The sequence below is a fragment of the Rhamphochromis longiceps genome, linkage group LG12 (genome assembly GCF_057381845.1).
Source record: "Rhamphochromis longiceps isolate RC_006_pf linkage group LG12, R_longiceps_female_GT1.1, whole genome shotgun sequence".
Lineage (NCBI taxonomy): Eukaryota > Metazoa > Chordata > Actinopteri > Cichliformes > Cichlidae > Rhamphochromis > Rhamphochromis longiceps.
Window position 1 is genome coordinate 30754965 of NC_140568.1, and position 21729 is coordinate 30776693.

The window sequence follows — 21729 nt, forward strand, 5'->3', positions numbered from 1 at the left end:
AGGCTCGAAAGCCTACTACCAATTAAGCATATTAGGTGATGTGCATTTCTGTAATGAGAAGGGGTGTGGTCTAATGACACCAACACCCTATATCAGGTATGCATAATTATTAGGCAACGTCCTTTCCTTTGGCAAAATGAGTCAAAAGAAGGACTTGACAGGCTCAGAAAAGTCAAAAATAGTGAGATATCTTGCAGAGGGATGCAGCAGTCTCAAAATTGCAAAGTTTCTGAAGCGTGATCATCGAACAATCAAGCGTTTCATTCAAAATAGTCAACAGGGTCGCAAGAAGCGTGTGGAAAAACCAAGGCGCAAAATAACTGCCCATGAACTGAGAAAAGTCAAGCGTGGAGCTGCCAAGATGCCACTTGCCACCAGTTTGGCCATATTTCAGAGCTGCAACATCACTGGAGTGCCCAAAAGCACAAGGTGTGCAATACTCAGAGACATGGCCAAGGTAAGAAAGGCTGAAAGACGACCACCACTGAACAAGACACACAATCTGAAACGTCAAGACTGGGCCAAGAAATATCTCAAGACTGATTTTTCTAAGGTTTTATGGACTGATGAAATGAGAGTGAGTCTTGATGGGCCAGATGGATGGGCCCATGGCTGGATTGGTAAAGGGCAGAGAGCTCCAGTCCGACTCAGACGCCAGCAAGGTGGAGGTGGAGTACTGGTTTGGGCTGGTATCATCAAAGATGAGCTTGTGGGGCCTTTTCGGGTTGAGGATGGAGTCAAGCTCAACTCCCAGTCCTAATTTTTTTTTTGCCTGTCCCGTTTGGCTCTTTTGCCATCAGAATTATTGTCTAAAGGCAAAGAAAGATGCCCAACGGATTTACTTTACCAAATTGAACATCCCAGCCTTGCCATAATGGTCCATTTGATTCACCTTTTATTGTTTATTTTATTTTCACTTGTTGAATACAGGACAGACTTGACTGGGGGAAAGAAGGGGAAAAAGAAAGAGGGAAAGAGAAACAACTGAGAAGAGGGACGGGGGAGAAGGGCAAAAAACAAAAACCAACAGAATGGGCAGAAAAAAAAAAAGAGAGAAAAAAAATGCATATATCGATCACCTGGATCACCTGTTGAGAAAGAAAAAAGAAAACAAGCAGAAGAGAACAAGAGTAATAGAATAAACAACATCACAATGATATATGGGAATATGACAGTGTTAAAGTTCGTTCGATTTGGGTAAGAGAAGAAAGCAGGCTGAGTCCGGGGTAGGTGTCAAAAATAGTGATCTTTATTGTACACACTTTGCGCAGTCAGTGTGGGAAGACAATTTGCAATACAATCCTTCCTCGAATGGACCGTCCCGTATCCTTATATTGCCATGATGACATCACAGTTAGATCTTTACTGGAAATGATAACAATTGCCCACCTCTCAAAAAGTTCTCCTTATATGGACATCAACTGCTACTTTTAGAGAAAAACAAGTGTGTATTATATTGTGCATTTTGTGAAAGTGTATCTATCAGAAAAACTGTCCTCAGACGACCCTCCTATTATTACTAAGTGTGTGTGTGAACGTGCGTGTCTTATTTAAGTGTGTGCATGTTGTTACAGGCCTGAGTACGTGCAGAACTGAACGCAGACAGGCCTGGGTCCAACAGGACTTGTGGGTCCGAGCGGTGTGATTGCAATGATGTGCAACAACTTAAACAGATAACAAGAATAATACAGAACCTCAATAGACTGATTAAAGTGCTGATAATCTGTGTGCATTAATATTTGCTCAAAGCAACATAGATGTGCTTCAAAGATTATTCTGTCAACTGATTCAACAATGGTAAATGATTAATCAATGATAATTCTGATTATAACTGTGGTCATAAGAATACAAAATAAAATATCTCCTGGGCACAACAGTAAATACTAAATATTAAACATTATTGTGCAGCACATAAGATCAACAGAACACAGTGTGCTTTGAGGTAGGAGCCAAAAAGGGTGTAGTTTGTGGGTGTGATCACCCGTGTGTACACCTGTGAGCATGGACGCGCTTGTTTTTTTTTAAAAGGTTCCTTCATGTAATGATCTGCTAGAGGGTGTGGGGGGGCCACAGCCCCGTCCTCCAGGGCATGAAGCAGGTATGGAGGAGATCAAAACTCCAGACATCCAGAGGCCCCCAGAACACAAGAGACCAAGGAAGACCAACAGAGGGGCAGCCGCGCCACTGTCCCAGTAAGAGCTGAGGAGATTCCCAGATGAGGGATCACCCAGCAGCCGCGGAGCAGAAGCCAGGGGGAGTTGCAGTGACGCTCCTGTGAGCTCCGCCGGCAGCCAGCTGTGCCTGAGTGACCAAGCCCCAGGCCGAGAGGCCGGGGGCACCCCACCTCCGAAGTGGCCCGAGCGAGCCCCAGGCTCCAGGCCCTGACAAGTGGCCGCCAAGGAGTGAGCCGGTGTGTACCTGGACGCCCATCCCCGGACACAAAGAACCACCAACGCACCGATGTCTGAGGGAGTCCGCCACTGGCAGGGGAAGTGGTGGTGGGGGGAGATAGGCCTCCAAACCTTGGAGGGCCTGAGATGTCCCCAGAGAGGTGGCGCCTGACACCCAACCTGACATATAGACACAGACATACAGGCACACACAGATACAAACATCCATTCCCACCCTCATGCTCTCATATGCACTTACTCCACACTCAACCAACGTGGAGACAGACATAAAGAGACGCTGTACACACGATCACACTCCCCAAGCGTACTCTACGAACCGGGTCTAGGTACCCTTGCCCCTGGAGGGGGGAACTGCACCCAGACCCAGGTGGTGTGGGGTCCGTTCTTCGTACCTCGCTAAGTAAGCTAGCTGGATTTGATTGTTGACGATTTCGCGTGATCCTGGATCGTTCGGTTCCCCGAAGCTCATCCGGGACTTGATGTAATAGCAACAGATCCGTAAGCGTAAACCTGCTCGCGAGCAGGCTTACTTTATGTAAACAAGATTAGATCGCGGCCACTCAGGTATGTCCGCTTCATTTATATGAAAGCAACAGCGATATTTTACCACTGTTTTACCATAAATAAATATTATCAATGTAACTAAAGATAATGCAGTACTTGATCCTTTTATTGATTTCATACAGATACATACAGGTCATTTCCTAAAAAAAGGGAAATGTACTATTAATCATTCTATTTCATGTATTTGATTATTTCAGATGTAAGTCACAGTTTAAAGTAGTAATAGTAAATTACTTCATGTAAGCAAGATGAGAGACCACGGCTATAAAAGCGAAGGTGGATTTGGGAAGTCTGTCGCAGCCATGTCCTGTCCGTATACGCGAGCAGCCCATTGCGGAAGGTGCAAGATTGATAAGGCAAGGCAAGGCAAGGCAAATTTATTTGTATAACACAATTCAACAACAAGGTGATTCAAAGTGCTTTACAGAGACATTAGAAATAAAAGCAAATAAAAAGCATGATTTAGGAGAGTTTTCAGAATTCAGCGTATATTGCGGGATAGACAGGATCCTTTAGCTCAGCGCGACAGTGTGCTCATAGAGAGATATCGATTTTCCCGTGAGGGTATTATTTACTTAACCAACTTGTTGACGAGGGGGTGCAGGACCACCACCTGTCTTTTTTTGCTCTGCCCTTTTCTTGGTTGCTGTTATAAACAAACAAACAGATTATTTCAGGGTCTCTTTTCAAGAGACTAAAAGCAATTTAAGTGATAAATATTACCATTCTGTAGAATATTCTTATATTTCACTTTTTTTTGTTCCCATGTTCTAGTGGGTCCTGTTGTGGCTCTAATGTGAAAGAGGATATAATGTAATATAATATAATAAATTTACCCTACCGCCTACTGGTGTTGGCCAGAGGGGCCGATGGCGCGATATGGCAGCCTGGCTTCTGTCAGTCTGCCCCAGGGCAACTGTGGCTACAACCGTAGCTGCTTCCACCAGTGTGTGAATGTGAGAGTGAATGAATAGTGGCATTGTAAAGCGCTTTGGGTGCCTTGAAAAGCGCTATATAAATCCAATCCATTATTATTATTATTATTAAATTACTTACGAGTTTAATTTGTCAGCAACTTTCTGCCAGCCCTCTGTCCTTGCTTTTGCAGCCTTTGCAGTGTTCCCTTGCGTTTTAATTAAACTCTGAAACTCCTGAAATCCCTCAATCAAGAGTTCTTGCTCCGCTGCCGAAAAATACCGAGCGCGCTCCTTCGACATTTTCGCCGACCAATCAAAGGGTTGCCGATCAATGTTTCTACTATCGATGCGTAGCCCCTGTTAAGCCACCCAGTGATCTCACATTACTTCATCCAGCTATACTAATCGTCAACAACAGGTGTGTTCGGAGAACCGGAATAGCGAGCTCAAAGTTAGCGCGATGATTTGATCTTGGATGTGTCATTTGATCTTGGATGTAGTAAGCGAGGTACGAAGAACGGACCCCTGATGTCCTACACAAGAGTAAACACCATTTGTGTTGGCCCTGGTTTTACCATCTTGGCAACCAAGTATAGTTGGCTCATTCTTTGGGCAAGAAGGCCAATCTAATGGTCGATCTAATCCTTCTCTTCAAACTCACTGTCAGACCCTGAATTGGGGTTGCTGCTGTAGCTCACCTGGCTGAACAAGTTACACATGTAGTGAAGGCTGGAGTCCTCGCTGCAGAGACTGGTTTTGAGTCTGTCTCAGACCATCTCCTCTCATTCTCTCTCCACCCCACTTTCTACTGTCCTATCCAATAAAGAAAAAAAAGGACTCATGTTCTGAAAACTCATCAGCTTCAAAATCTTCCTTTCTTCTAAAATCACTGAAGTTCTCAGAGCGGAAAATATTTTCACTGTCTTGATCAATAAGAAGCCACACGGGCAAAGCTATTTATTTGTTGTGGCCCACATCCAATCTGCTGCTGGGACAGAGCATGAGAAAATATAGAAAGATTCCTGCAAGGCAGAGGGTAAAATGTGTGGGAATTTGGGAGCAGACAGGTGTAGGTGATAGAAATATAACAATGCTGCAACCTTGTAAGGGAAAACACACTTATACAAATACACACTGCACACACACACACACACACACACACACACACACACACACACACAAACCAACAGTGAAGGGACACAGCACCTCCACAACTTTATGACCCATGGGTCCAGTGGGCCTGAAAACCACGTGAGAGAGAGAAGATAATCTAATCCTCATTAAGAGAATGAGATTTGGGAAATCCTACAAAACATTTCATAGGACCAAACCATGCTATTGTGGTTTGGTCTTCTGTTCCTTTAGTATTTAATGTTCTGTCTGTGGCACATTTTAATCGTAATATTCTATATATTTTCATGTCCTCAATAATATCCACTAGCAGAATAACACATAATCTCTTTTTCTCAGTTATTGACCCAGGAGGCTTGGAGTGACATAAACAAACTAGGAAAGGCTAATCCAAAAAACACAGAAAGGAAAATAAAGAAAAACTATAAGATTAGAGACTCATTTATATTCAGGTGGAGATTCATTGTTTCTTGTTAAATGACCAGAGTGGTAGTTCAGTTCAACTCACAAGAAGGTCATGATCAAACAATATAGAAAGAAATATCATTTAAGAAGAAAGAAGGCAGCTTAGAGCAGGGGAGAAGAATTTGGACACTTAAGGCATATGAAAGCAGGAGTAGTGTGTGTGTAGGTGTGTGTGTGTTTGTGTGGAGATAGGAAAGTGATGCACATCTAAAAGGTGCCAAGCCTTTTATAAAGTGTTGGTTTTTTACAAGTGTTTGTTAAGCTCTCTGTGGGGACTCGGAGAGTGTGAAGCCCCAGGCTTTAAGGTAAAACGAATAAAAAGAGAGCAAGAAAAAGAGGAAAATAAAAAAAGTGGTGAATGGAAACCAGCACTTGTCATAGGCAGTCAGACGCTGATGGTTTAGAACCTAAAGCGTTTATTTCTCTTATGGAACTAAACTTCCCAAGTTTAGGCTAGCCCCAAAGGGCTGTGTTTCTAACCACAACTTTAAATGAGAAATAGATTCTCTAGAATTCTTTTACAAGAAGTCCCACATTTCATTTTTAAGGTGTAAGTCTATATTTTAAGAATCACTGCTTTCAGCAACAGTGGAATGCCTGAGGCAGGTATTCAGATAGCCAGAGGTAATGGCCGAGGAGAAAGTAAATATGCCTCCTGTTAGTATTCGGTGGGTTCTCCGTCTAAACACTGCTTATCAAAACTTCTTCCCCCCACCTACACCATTGCTTTTTCTTCCCACTCACCACTTACAAAACTGTTTTGAACCCACCATCTGTTGATTCTGACAAAGAACCTTACCTGTAAAGAAGTATTCCTTGCCAATACTTTTAATTATGTTAAAACCATATTATCCACAAGTTTCAAAAACCTGAAATAGTACACATCGATTGGAATTATACTCTACGACTCCCTTTGGCCTCAACCCAATTCACCATGTAAAAAAACTCACCCTGATTAAAAAAAGGGATGTAAGGTAACTCATTTATGTTAGCATGGATTCTGTGGCCTCAAAAAATTCATATTATAATGTGGACAATGTGCAATCAAATGCCATTTCAGGCTGTAGGGCAAGCACAAATCATTGGAGAAAAACCTGGTAGCTTGATCAAGCTGTTTGGATGGAGGGAGGGATGGAGGGATGGATGGATGGATGGATGGATCATCTTTTACAATTTAAGTTTGGGTATTTTCTAATAGAACTGGAACAAAACAAATGCAAACAACTTAAGCTTTAAATGCCTCATGCTGGAAGAGTGCTGATGAAACAATGCAGGAGGAGGGAAAGGCACAAAGTCAGAGTAGTCAGTAGTTGCAAACTTGTGTATTTTCTTTCACATGAAGGTGGAGAAGGGTTTCAAGTCAGAAAGGTGAAATAGGGAGAATGGGGTAACTCAGAAGGCAGATATTGTGTTGCATCAGCTGAATCTCATTTGCAGGTGTTTGATGTTACACTTTCTCTACACCCAGAGAAGCCTTCTCGCATGTGCTAACACTTCCTTTTCACATTCTATGTGTCCTTTTTACATTATGCCAACTTGTCCAAAGGGTGGACTTTTATCAATAATTGCAAATTTGATTTTAAGAATTTTAAGAAGCCCAAGCTATTTGTATATATAAAGGGTTTTTTTTTTTTTTGGTCTAATTTCATATTAATTCTACATTGTCGAGGAAGTTAAAACAGCTACAGCTATATAGGTAAAGTAAAAATCACTTCCATCTAGCAGAATGCAAACACTGGTCTCCAGTGTGGAATTGATGGACATTAGACACGGCACAGAATCTGCCTCTCGGAGTGGAATAACAGCGTGGACTTCACAAACACTCAAAATGAGAATTCAGCCCAAGAGAACAGAAAGCAAACAGAGAGAGGTTTCAGATGAAAAACTAAGCGAAAGCAAGAGGGATCGAGGGAAAGCAAGCAAGGGAGAAAATAGTGGCAGCGTCTGAGCAGAGACAGAGTACCACAGAGCTGTTCGGTACATGCAGGTGAAATCCCTGCGTGCTGTTGGCGGCTACACTACATTAACTCTAGCTTTCAGTTTGAGCCAGGGACTTGGGGAATAGATGGGATGAGGGCAAAAGGAGGGAATCCTAACAAATGGTAGTTCAGGGACACACACGGAACCTTTTGCTATACAAGCCTTGACCTTGTTTTATACGATATTATTAAAGCCATTCCAGCTGATGAGCTCTCGTCACAAAATGCCTTTTTTCATTTCACTGAAAGAAGTCATGAAAGGCAGTGACGCACAGCCTCGCAACTAGAAGGAAAAGTGCACCAAGAATGCAATTAGGTTCTTCTCATCCTCAGTGGAGACATGACTGGAGCTTTTGTTTACCCTCATGTCATTTCAGTCTTTCTTCAATAATATGAAAGTCAATAATACACAGATTGTGTTTTAGGAAGACTTGCACTGGTTAACTGTGTGGATACACTGAGTGACTGCGTAAGGTGACAGCCCTTTGGGGAAAACTTTTGAGGTGATGGTTGATCATGGTGTTAATGTACCAGTACTGTGTCACAGAGGGATGTCTCTCAAACAGATGGTTGCCTGGGCTGGCAAGGTTGGTGGCAATTTTACCCCTCTTTTTCTCTACTGTCGAGTCCCTAAGCTCCTTGATGTTAAGTAGCTGACAGTCAATGATCCACTCAGCAGTGGCGAGGTACACGCTCAAGCCTTGTCCTCTGAGAAGCAGGAGGCAGGAACTCAAGCAAAGTTTGACATCAAAGACATGTATGTTTAAAAGTGAATGAGCCAGTGGGCTTTCTAGCTCATCTGTTTGGATGTTTACTTGCCTGTTGGTTTGTTTTCATTGGTCTTCCATTTCTCTCACTGTATTACAATCAGTCACTATTAGTAATTCATAAAAAGTGTTGTATAAGTTTTATTTTTTATTATAATTTCATTGTTTTTTTTTTATATTCGTTTTGCTTAATCCTGTGGGCTGGAAAGACCTGCATGCAGTGAGAGGGTCAGGTTAGTTCTTTAAGGTCCTCACAGAATGGGGCAAGGCAAATGAATTAGACACACAACCTGTATTATAAGCTAGGGTGGAGAATGGATTGATGATGGCAAATAAAAGCAGATTGCCCCACCACCCTTGAGCAGACAACAGCACACCATGACAGACACGTGATCAGGCCCAAGCTATTATTTATAACATAAAAATGCAAATAAATAGCTATGATACAGACTTCTCTTTGTTCTGTTGGCAAAAGCTTTTTTTTTTTAAACTGTAACTGTGATTATTAGCATGTGTAACCAGATCCCAGGTTCAATTCAGACCTTCTTCATTTTTAAAGTTAGGCTTAACATTGTCCTTTTCCATCAATTTTATAGTTGGGGATAGATCAGGTGATCCTGAATCCTCTTTTAGTTACGCTATAATAAGTCTAGGCTGCTTGGGATTTCCCATGATACACTGAGTGTTTCTTCTTCACCCATTTCTGAGCCTGGTTCTACTAAAGGTTTCCTCATGTTTTTAAAGGGAGTCTGTCCCCAAGTGGTTCCTTATCAAGGCTTGTTTGGTTGTTGGAGTTTTTTGTCTATTATGGTAGGGTCTTTATCACAGCACCTTAAGGTGACTGTTGTTGTGATTTGGCACTATACGTATATAAAACTCAATTCAACTAAATTAAATTAAATAGTGGAGATCGGAGGGTTGGCCTTGAAAGTTATGATTAGCCAAACTGCTGACAACTTAGTTTGTTTCACTACAATTAATTTTGTTTCTCCAGCCTTAAATATATAGATAGATGATGGAGATAAATGTTTTCTCATCATCACTCACAACTAAGTACCCAAAGTGACACAGTAATTTAATGAATGTTTTATTTACATGCATGCACATTTACACTCACGCAGAAGCTTTTTCTTCCAATTTAAAACTAAACCGTAAACAGTTGTTGTTTAGCCGTTGTCCTCTGGAGTCTTGCACCCACATACTGTATGTATTGTATGGTGCACAAAAAAGAAAAAAAGGTCACATTTTTCCTTGTCATGTAACCCTACTATTGCTAAACGACTTAAAGATTGACAAATCAAGGAACTCATTGTGATAATTTCTGTCTTGTGTGCGTGCGTGTGTGTGCACAGGGATTATGTTCGTCTTACTTCTAAATACCATATTTTTCTGAATCAATGCTGTTCTCTCTCCTCTTAATACTTTTATAAACCTCCTAAAATTGGCATTGATGAAATCAGAGCTTCTCCCCAGCCCTCTGGGATTTAACAAGAATAATCAATCCAGTTAACTGTTCTGCCGCGACACTGGCAATGACGGGGGTGTCATCCGTTTTCCATATCAAATAGATCATTAGGTAGTTACATAACTACACACACATACACATCCTTTGACATCATTAGCAGTGGCCTCAACCAAAATACCTTAATTAGGATTACCTTGACCTGGAATGTATCCCATTAAGAACAGAAGAGGCAGTAAAAATATCCATACTACCATCGTGGTTCTGTTACCACACAAAAATAAGTTTAATGGAGATAATTACAGTGGTTAGTGCTCTCATTGAAAAGTCTTAATAATGACATGACTTATTGGTTCTCTTAGTGGTGAGACAGTATCATGGATTCAGCAATATTTTTTTAGCTACTGTTTCCTCTTCTATTAGGACAGGTATTAACAGCTATCGAAAACGACAACAAATCACTGTCGGATTAAAGGTCAAGATTTTTGTTTTTTCCCCCCGTAACATGGCTAGAGTAATGAAGTATGTATACAGGGATATTTATTGTCCTTAAGATTACATAAGTTCTGGTTTGACCAATATGAGATTAATTTGCTCATTCATTCTCCAAATTGTTATGTGTGCTGTGCTGCTGCTTGACTGGTACACAGCAGCATGATATATTTCGAAAAATTTATATTTTCAAAAACAAACCTTGCTCTGCTTCTGACATTCGGTTGCCATCAAATTCATACTGAGAAAATGAGACAGAAAAACATTACAAATTTTGGACATAACACTGACAGAAACTTGCTCTATTTAATGAAAGTATTTCAGATTTGGTATGTGGTGTCATATCTGGGGTAAATCACACTGAAGTTGAATGAAAATGTGATTTTTTTTTTCACATTAAAGCTTAAATATCAATGAGACCTGATGTGAGCTGTTTCCAAGAATATTATGTGCCTCGTATATGAGCAGCTGTGAATGATATATCAGTGCTCTACCTGCAAACTACAGACCTCCAAATCTGCTGTGAGAGATCGGACATTCAGATACTCGAGCAGCCATTGTTCTGTGTCATATGCATAGATCTGCAGTTCCAGATATTTGGAATACAGATTTTGATGGACTTGTTTTGAAATGGCTCCTAAAAAATTGTGAATTCATATTAAAAAGTCTATTATTAGTCTAGAGTTTATTTGCAAACATATTATTAGTTTATACCTTATTAATGTTTTAGTCCTTCATCATAAGTACAAACAAAGTATAATCATTGTATGCCTGTACTACCCAGAAAGCACACCTCTAATGACCTATTGCAATATGCTTTTGATTTAATGTATTTCTGATCTATGTCTGTGTGTGTGTGTGTGTCTATATCATGCTTTCAGCATTGAAATTTCCATAAAGAAAGCTATGTAGTAGTAGCATACAGTGTGTGCTTTTCAGACAATGAAACACTGAGCTCAAATAACTCAAAGGATAAAATCTTGAGTCGAACAAATGTAGTGATAGTGAGGATTGCTTACCAGTAAGAGCTTATAAATAGAGATATTTACTAAACCTATTCCTGCAGAGAGATAATCCGTCAACTGAAAGAGAGAATATGGTGTAAAGTGATCAGTGATGCCTCTAATATTTGTTTGATATTTATGTCCTGTCCAGTCCTGTGTCATTTTTCTGCACGATGCTTTCAGAAGAATGTGGTTGCTGTTCTGCACAGTTACACCTCTATCTATCTTTTTTTTCCAGATATCCGTGGCATTGAGGATTTCCTTGACAGTACTTCTCAGCAGGGGATGGATGTATCCCTTCAGAAAGTGGAATCCAACATTAACATGATGATCACGAGTCTGTTCAGAACAATGCGTGTGGAGGAGCTGCATCGCTATAGGGATACACTACGCAGAGCTGTGTTGTTCATGAGCCCAGCTACGGCCAAAGCGTTTATTACCGAGGTAAGATAAGTTAGATTTGGGCCTTCGTTTGTCAGTTAATAAAGTAGGTAAACAACACCAGTAATGGCATTTTAGAAGTTTTGTGGAACCAGAACTACTGGAGCAGGACGAACATTTCAAACTCACTGCCAGGGAGAGCAGAGATGATCACACACGTTGACAAGACAAATTGTCATCCAGTTTTGAAGTATGTTCCCTAATGGCATGTTTACACTCCTTCAGCACATGCACCCGGATATCCAGATAAGGCTGACATAAATGTCTGACATATGCCTCTCTAATACTGCATGGAAAGGATGCCAATTAGATGCAGATTAAGAGCGAGGAATTTCAAAAGCCACTGAGTCATTATGACTTTTGAGGTCTTACTGAAAGGAGAGAGCTACTTTAAAGAAAAAGTCCTCTACAAACAATAGTTTAAGCCTTTCTCAATTGGCGAATGGCATGTTAAACAGGTAGCTTACATTTTAAATAGCCTCACAGGACTTTATATAAAGATGTTAGCAAGTCTGGAAGAGCTGAATGCTTTGATGGAATACCAAATTAAATATGCAAACTATAGATATAGATTTTATGTTGTTACATGAGTAGCAAATAAAAAAATGTAGTAGGAATCTGTCTTACATTCTTCACGGTTAAGTGATTAATGGTATTTTGAATTGGGTTTACTCTTGTGACGCTACCAATGTTACCAGGCTTAATGAATGTTTTGCTAATTCACGTGAGCCCTGTGTGTCTCTATTAACCAGATCAGATGAAATTATTGGAGTTAGTCCTCTCAAGGCCACTGAAGTATTATTTGTTAAGCCCTGAGCATGATGGGAAGATATGAAAGTATTCATTGGTTTACTTCTTTCACTCCCGCTCTTTCTCTTGGTACGAGTCGGTGTTAATTTATGGTGCACAGACAAGGTGCATGTTTTTAATGTAATTTTTAGGAAACATGCATATTCAAACAGACGCACACAGTTCTCTTCCCCTCTCATCATACTCTTTATCGCTTCAGAAGAAGACAATTAGAGGAGTTCCTTTTGCTCCTATACATAAATGATATGGAGGTCATGGTTGAAAGCAATAGGCTCTAGCATTAGTTATGAATTCTTAATTTGAATTGGTAGGATGGGGCTTAATCCCATGTGTCATGTTCTCATCTCAGTTTAATTAAAAGTGACCTCGGAAAGAGCAATCACAATCTAATTTGGTTGGAGGCGTGACAGGGGTGGGGGTGGATGGTGGGGGGTGAAAAAATGGGGTGTTATTGTGTGACTGTGAGTGTGTTAGTGTCAGTGTTTGTGTATCGTAGTGTTTCTGTGGCTGTGTTACAGCCTTTTAAGTTTAGCATGGAAATACACTGGCGGTAGGCCTCTTAGCTTCAAGGCTTTGCACTCGCATTCAGAAAAGATCGTCAAGCTCACTTTAGATGACTTTCAGTGCTGAGGTCGTTAATCAAACAAACCTGATGCATCATGCAGTACTTGTTACTCTTATCCAATGTAGTGCATTATGAAACTTTTTGTAGAAAGTAGTTCATTACGTCACTCTTTATATTACTTTACTGCAGTCTTCTTCTGGACGATACGTGTCACAACTCGGAAAAATCTCTGCATGGCGTAAGATTTGACAAAGAAAGAAAAGTGGTTGTAAAAATCTAACCTTTTTAAGTTGTTGTAGTGTCTTGTTCTTTCTGAGCTTCTGACTTGATATATCATTGAAATAGTGGTAAAGGCCAACCTGCTTGCACACTTATGTCTCCAACCCGTTGGCGCTGCTCTGTGCTTGCCAGGTAACAAAAGTCAAGAGGTGCATGACAAGCTGAAATGACTGTAACACGCCATTGATCAGCAGTTGTAATGTCAATTTTAATGTACATTATCATTTGTGAGTGCAACAATGGTAAACATAAATAAGTCATACTGTAATTAGTTCTCAGGTAAAAATATAAATCTTCAGTTACAGTCCCACATGACAGAGGTCCCTGTAATAATGACGCGACTCACAAGGTCTTTCTTTTACTTTTTGTCTTCACCCTGCCATTGGTTACTCGAGAACGAAGCAATACTGGAGTTTCAAATTGATATCATAGCTGTATCTACTAAAAATCTCAGATGATTTCGTATCTCTGCGACCTCGACCTCAAGGTCAAGATCAGAGTACAAGTTTTCTCATAATCTTGTGAATACAATGAGTGGAGAATGAAGTCACCTAAGATCTACCACTAGGCTGAGTGGTACAACTGGCCACCACCAGTATTTTTAAGTATTCAAACAGAGCCATTGGCAAAGTTAGTAAAAACCAGCCCAAAAGAGCACTTCAGGGAAAAATCACTTCAGGGAAAAATCACTTCAGGGAAAAATCACTTCAGGGAAAAATCAAAGTCAGAGCAATTCTGCTGTAGAATCAGGGGTGAGAAATGGAGCCCAGACTGCTGCGAGCCTGGCTGCCCATTTGTTACCTGTTGAAGGTCAAACTTTAGATGGAGCCAGGCTTCTTTACTACTAGCGGTGTGTTAGCATGTTGTCACTGCAGTTGTTTGAAAGCAGCTGATTTCATGTTAGCAGTGGGCAGTTGTCAAAATATCCCTTATTGTGCAAGAAAAATTGATTTACATATCTCCACTCCTTCATTGGTTTACACCATTTTCTTGTTTCATATGATTGTAGCAATGAAAGGTGCATTTTGTTTTTTTATTCATTTATTTTTTGACCTTATTTGGCTGTCAAATCAACAAATGAGAGATCCCTCTTTCAGTCCTGGGAGTTCACACAAATCCTTCTGAGGTTTCACGAGAAAGAATAAAATCTCCCAAATCAAAAATATGAAGGAGTAACCAAAAGTATTTATTCATTTATTTTTTGCCCATTATATAGATAATGATCTAGTAACCAGTAACCAGTTAATGGGATTCCAGTGCAAAGTCACAAAATATGCATTTTGTTGAAGTTATTCTGACTGAACAGGTTATGTCACCTGTTAATTGCCCCTTGTCTTCTGATTCTGATTCAGATCACTGAATGGTTCCTTTTTTTATTTATTTCCTTGTTTCATTTTATCTTGACTTTGGTTTACTTGCTAACATGAATCACTGCTGGGTGAATGGGGAACAGGAGAGAGGATCCTTAAGGCATAGAGAACAGCCAGGCAGGGATAGGTGTCAAACAGGCAAAATTAATTAATTTTAATCTCTAATCTATTGGGTTGTCTGTCTTTACACGTTCCTTGGGATTTGTTTTTTAAATATAAAAAAGGCCTACGATAAAAGAAAAGAAAGCAGAACAGTACATAGAGTCAAAATGTAAACCGATGATAGAATGCATCCTTATTATAATTTATTCCTTTAAACTACGAAATCTGATCTACAGTTGGTGTGGAATATTGCTTTGGCTATTATACAATATGAAAGCACCCGCCTCAATTTCAGTGTGTGACTGGAACCCAGATTAGTTTTCTAGAGTTTCTCTCTCTTTCCTTTGGGAAGGTTGACAAAGCAGTCATTTAATCTAATTTAGTCAGACATCAAGTGGAAAGGGGTTTCTGAGATGAAGTGTCGGGAGACGGTAAATATTGGTGGATAAGATTGATGGTCACAGATGTCTCTTTCTCGCTCTACCTGGGAGGATGCTCGGGGTGGGAGAAACATATACACCGGTTGAGAGACAGACACAGACTGTCATGGAGACAGCGAGAGATGAGTGGGATGTTGTTGTTTTTTCTCTCTATCAGTTATTTGTGAGGTCATTTGTCATGAAAAGCACCTCCCACCCAGATGCTCTAGGCTACGGTGGATGTGAACTGAAAGCTGTTGCAAAATAACAAGACTTGACAGAAAGAGAGAGAAAGGTGCATAAGATGATTGAGCAGAGAATGATACACATTTAAGACAACGTAACGTTGCTTGAATTTAGCATCTTTCAAAAGAAACTTCGGTCTTTTCGTTTAAAGTACTTATTGGTGATGATTTTGTGATAAAGAGGAGCAAAGCCAGTGGAAATGTTTCAAGTGAGAATGGATGCTTGACGTATACATTCATGATTCATTCGTAATTTGCTGTTTAGTAATGTGATATTTATATGTTGCTTTATGTCAGAGGTGGCTATCACTAAGGAGATGGAGCAGCAGATCACCTACTATTCAGAAAGTTTTCTTGGTTGTGTCAATGTATGTGAATATTAGACATAAAGCACTTAGATGGATGAATGAGGCATGTTGCATATAGTGCTTTAAGTCCTCAAGTAGAGTAGAAAAGCACTATGTGTGATCCAGCCCATTTACCAAAGGCTCTGTGGCTCTCTGCTGTAGTCTCCCACCACAACCTGTAACAAGTCAGGTTGTGAGTTAAACCTCCTAAGACCCGAACTCTTTCATGGCTTGCATTTTTAATTTCTCTTTCCTTTTTTAGGCTGATTGATATTTTTTTTTAGATGGGGACAATTGTTTTCAATTTCGATAGAACAGTGAGAGTATACTGTCCTCATAAGTGGATATCAGGTCCTTGTAGAGCAAGATTTTGTATTTTGGTCTATACAACCCAAAATGTGATGTCCACATATGTGGACACCAGGTCCTAGGAGGTTAATTTTAGATGAGTGAAATTATCATTTTTACCGTCAATCGAGGCTAAAAACCCATATTACCATTTCTCAAGTATATCCTCCTGAGAACTAGCCTATTCATTCATGTCCTCTGTAATGGACATTTGTTTACATCTTTGTATGTATATCTTTTGACTTATTTGAGCTTCCCTACTAAGTCCTGATGTACTAAATAGAGGACATCTTGGGCTTTCCATTGATATCTCATGTGTTTGGGTGGCCTCTTTTAGCTCCAAAGAGGCAGGAAATCACAAAAAAAAAGTTCAAAAGTTCAGAGATTTATTTTTATTTTTTCGTGGTGTATTGAAAATCCAAATATCATTTACGTAAATGACATTTTGGATTTTCATCTAGGGCACTGAGCTTTGACATCTGGGAGCTCTTATGCCACTTGAGGACAAGACAACTGTCTTATATCTACTTCAGTGTTGCAATACTACTTAATGCCACTCTGGTGCTGAATAGTAATCCATCATCCCAATCTCATGTCACTGTGTTTCTTCTAGGACCTCTATGTGTTTGGCTGCATTTATCCCTCAGTTTAGCCCCTAAGCACTTTGACCCTGTTTGGTGAGAAACCCTACACAGTGTTTTGATGCCACTTCTGTGCTTCACTGTAAGGATAGTGTTAGCCAGGTGATGATGTCTGGTGTTTGTGAGAGATAGTGCTTGGAAAAAAACAAACAAACATTGGAGAACATTTTTATCTTGTGAGACCAGAGAGGGATTTTTTTTGTGCTCTCAGAGTCCTTTAAATGGCACTGGGCTTTGGGGAACACTCAATGCTTTAGTAATGCTTTTATACTATTGCCCTGATCTATGCCTCACTGTCCGAGGTTAACTCTTGTTTTACTTTGAGTTTCTGTCGCTCTTCGTCTTCACCTTCTTTGACTCCTCTGACGACTAAACTCTTCTTCAATTTAACTGCTGTCCACTTACATTTTAAGCTGCACAAGGACGTTTTGTACCCGGTGGCAGATATTACCATGTTACCGAATGCAAACATATTTGCAACTAATCTGAAAACTAAGTATGTCATTACATAGCCACTAAATTGTTCAATCACCATTAACGTCATGATTATAACTTAAAGCAACAAGTTTGCCAGTTGCCTGTTTAAATTTACAATAAGGTGAAGTGTACCTCTTGGCTTATCTCTTGTTAATTGTCAGATTATTGTTTTCATCCATCCTTCCTTTTCTAAATTCCTTCTTGTGAAGATTATAGTCCAGCATCTTCTGAATTCTCAGCAGAACACCCTCCTCCAAGCACATCCTTTCACTTCACCACACAAACTAATCTGAAGCCCAACATTCCCATTCAATTTTCTGCATTATTTAACATTTTCCTGCTCTGTTGCCTTTTTTCAATCTGGTACATATGGCCGAGTTGCTAGCCACTGGCAGCAAGGTTTCTTGACGATGCATTCATTTCCTTATTCCATCCACTTCATGTAGACATAAGAGTAAAGTTGGATTTTTACCCTGGGACTGTTTTTCTATTAAAAATATTACTCTTTGTGATTTCCCTGGACTCAGTGCAAATAAATAACCAATAAGAGTTATAATATAATATAAAGACATGAAAGGCGATTTCCCCTCTTATGCTCCTTTCATGCAACTTTCATCTTACGTGCAGCTTGAGATGATTCTTAAAGCAGCAAGAGTAACACAGCTGGTAAGTAGTCAAAACGTAGAAGAAAAGTAGAAAACAGAAAATAAATAACTAAAATTGCTCCATAAATTAAGAACAATAAATGATAGGGCACCATAAGTGATAACTAGGTGGTCCTGTTCTTTAAAAAGAAAACTTTTCTCTCCAGTTGTGCATCAGTCAGCACTTTTTTCACCACTAATAGTTTTGTTTTTGCAGATAAAGCATGAACTAATGAGTCAGTATTTATTGTTAAGAACAAATGTACTAGTATATAATACAGTAAGTCGGAATTTACTCTGAGAAACTGGTCTTCTGCCTATCCTTATCTCTGCCTCAACACATACACACAGAGACTTCATATTAGATATGCAAAGAAGTTGAAAATATGAATTTTGCCATTTGATCTTAAAGCGTTAAAATTTTAAAACGTTGACATTTTGGGACTATTTTCTCTGTAACTGACATTTCTTACTTGAAGGACCATCAAACAAGTTGGAGATTTTTCCAAAGATGACAGATGTCACAAATGAAACATGAAGAAAAATATTCTTTATAGGACATGTTGAATAATGTATTCACTGAAGTCTCCATCCACTGCAAGAGTGTTTTTTTTTCTTTAGTAAAGCCTTCTCTGGTTGTCTTTTATGCCTAAAAAAATCTAAAATAGAGAGGCAGTATTGAACTAACACAACTGGGTAATGTAGAGTATATGAATCAACAAGGACAAGAGTATTTCATATGGTGAAAAGTATATGTCAGCAGAATAGGGGGAGGTAGAACGTTAAAACATTCTATGTATTCTACACAATAAGAAAGCCAGCATAATACACATAATGCATCTTGAATTGCTGGCTGTTTCCCTGCCTTGGCTCAGTCACTTGATGAATTATAATACCAACCTGGGACAGCTTGCTTCTTATTTATGTATCCTTGATCATACTTTCATGTCTGTGTAATCTCTCTTTTGCTGACAGTTTTCCAATTTCACATAGAAATGGTACATAAAGGCCTCATGATCTATGATCCTCCTCTGCCATGTCTGTAAAATGCCTGAAGAAAAAACATTAAGCACACAAGGAACTTGGAAAGTTGTGAAATTTGTTGGTATAGTACAGTTATGTGGCTCTTTTTGTTGTTGTTGTAACAGCTTCAAGGGTGGTTTTTTTGTTCTTTTTTATCTGTTTGCATTTTCCTCTTTTTTTACATCTTTCTGAGCGCTAATGTTAGAATTAATTCAATTGCAAAATCTGATGATAGATAAACGTAATGGGGACTAGACTTTGAAAAAAGATGAATATCTATTGGAGTTTTGAATGGATATCACAAAGTGGATGACTAAATGTATGGAGAACTGGGGAGGTTTTTTGCTGCGTAGGAAAGCAGGAAAACCAGAACTGAAGTGAGCAGAGCTGTGAGCTTCCCACATTCAGAAGCGGAGTCTGATGAGCAGGGTGATTGGGGCAGTTCAGAACAGATGGTAGATGATTGAGAGTGACTGCAGGTTAGTTGAAGTGCAATTACAAACTTTCACTGTTTGACGTCTACAATAAATAATGTTTTTAAATGTGTTACTTTCGTTGTTGTAGCAGGCAGTTTGATGAAATTTAACATTTAGGCTGTGACATGTTTAATATGATAAATATGGAGCGCTGTTGTTTTTTTTTATATACTCTTTTTTTACAGATAGGCTGAACCCAAACAAAATAATATTCTTCCAAATTAATTTTTAAGTTTTCCATAATGCTGATATCCTGCAATTATTAAATTATTCAGATGTTTAAATCAATGTTTTCTAGTCACTGTGTATTGGTGAATTGTAACTAATATAAATTAATTTTTTACTGTTCTAAAGTGATAAACCCTGTAGTTGTAAAATAGCAAACGCAATGTATAAATATATAAATTAAATAAAAAATACTATAAAGCCATTTCATTTATGGTGCAGCCTGGAACTCTCTTTCTACTCAAGCCACTGATTTAGTTTAGTCACTCATCCTTTTTCAGAATGAGCTTGTGTTACTTTTATTTATCTTATTTCTCACTCAAATCTTAAAATTTTATGATTCTTTTTCTTAACTCTTATCATGTCTCCCTATGTTTTTATTTCTTTTAATTATCTTAATTGTACAGCACCTTGGTCAACGGTTTTCGTTTTAAATGTGCTATATAAATAAATTTGACTTTGACTTTTTCCCTTTCTCATGTACACCCTCACAGTACTTCTGCATCTACCTAGCTGAAAAACAATCTTATGGAGCAACTTTTTAGTTGTTGTTTTTGTTTTGGGGTTTTTATATTTTTATGTTTCTTGCTTCATTTTTTTTACTCACATTTTTTCAAAAGTCATGGCTTTCATCATTACACACAAATTGTTTTTACGATGTGTTTGTGACCAACATGTTTTTATCCCCACACTTGAGCTAGTTAACTGGACTTCTCTGCGAAGTCAAAAATTTATTAAAGATAACATTCAGTCACTTTCTGGGTTGCAAGAAAATATCTTTAATTTGGCATCTTAATTAAAAAAAATAATTATGTGCTTTGGATTTTTGTAAAACAACACATTTGAACATTTATGGATAACAATGATTATATTTTAGCATTGAAAATATCATTTTGATCATGAACTTGCTCATATTGTTTGTTTAACCACGGCAGAAACAAAAAATGATTTTGGTAATTACCAACACTGCTTAATTTATTGCACCTGTCACATAAACCTTATATTGGGTTGTGATCTAATAAATTTATTAAGCACTGTAGTTGGCTAAATCCACAAAGAGCAGTTACCCTCAGGAAGTGCAGCAGCATGTGGCAGCTAACGGCCTGTCCAAAAAAAAATCTCCTTGCATTCAGAAAATGTAGGAATATGGAAGATATAGCTAATATAAGTTGAACTGACGCAGACAGACATTTAATTTAATTCTTTCTTTACGGTAAATGTGATAAAATTCGGTTGACTGCATCTTGGCATTTCACAGGATTATTGTACTGTATGTATAACATTTCCCTCCGCTATACTTTGTTTGGCATTATTTTGTGTGGTATCAAAGTTTATGCTGACAAATGAATACCTAACTGACTCATCAGCTGTGCAGCTGTTACTATATGACATGGTAGAAAACTTTTAGATGTAGATGTTGATTTCCTCTGACTCTCTTTGATTTAAAATACATCCACATGCTTATATAAACCCTTCTCACAGCAGATGTCTTCAGCTATCACAGTAGGGAAAGCGGGGGATATTAATAATGGCTGTGCTCCACTGAGGCAGGCCCTTCTTTGGTGCATACAGATTCACTGTCATGTCTTGGGCGCTTAATATAACCATATTAATGAGCCATCATTATTACAACTGTGCTTTCTCGCTGTAATGAGTCAAAATGTCTGCGATGAAACAGGTATATTAAATGTACAGTTTAATCAAACAAAAAGCCTTTAAAAAAGCTATTATATAAAATAATGACTTATGGTTGGGGCTGATTTTACCCGTTTAAAATAATGGTACGCATTATCAGAAATAACAGTCAGAGAAATAGTGGAATGAGAGACAGTGAGAACAACTGCTTTTCTGAAAGGGGTGACGGTGGGTGAAATTCAGGTCATGAGCCACAATGGAATTTGTTATAGGATTTTTTTAAAACATTTTAGATTGGTGCTTCATTGGCAATTCATTCATTGTAAATTCTGCTGACAGTGGACAATACTTTACCAAAGGACAATTGTTTTGAGAATTTTTTATCTATTTTGATTTCAGTGAGGGGAAGCATATAATTGGTCAGTTTAAATAGATTGTCATGACTCAGATCATTTGTGCATCATAAATCATTAACTTTGGTTTGCACAGA

At 38.9% G+C, this 21729-nt stretch overlaps 2 protein-coding genes across 3 annotated transcripts in view; one reads left to right on the plus strand and one right to left on the minus strand.

Annotated features, from left to right (window-relative positions):
* Positions 1 to 21729, plus strand: part of grid2 (glutamate receptor, ionotropic, delta 2) — a 548960-nt gene that overhangs the window by 327281 nt on the left and 199950 nt on the right. The window contains exon 4 of the mRNA XM_085425768.1: positions 11431 to 11636. Coding sequence (XP_085281894.1) covers positions 11431 to 11636 — 206 coding nt within the window. The remainder of the gene's footprint in view (positions 1 to 11430; positions 11637 to 21729) is intronic.
* LOC146657577 (uncharacterized) overlaps positions 1 to 21729 on the minus strand; it is a 96905-nt gene that overhangs the window by 54318 nt on the left and 20858 nt on the right. The window lies entirely within an intron of this gene.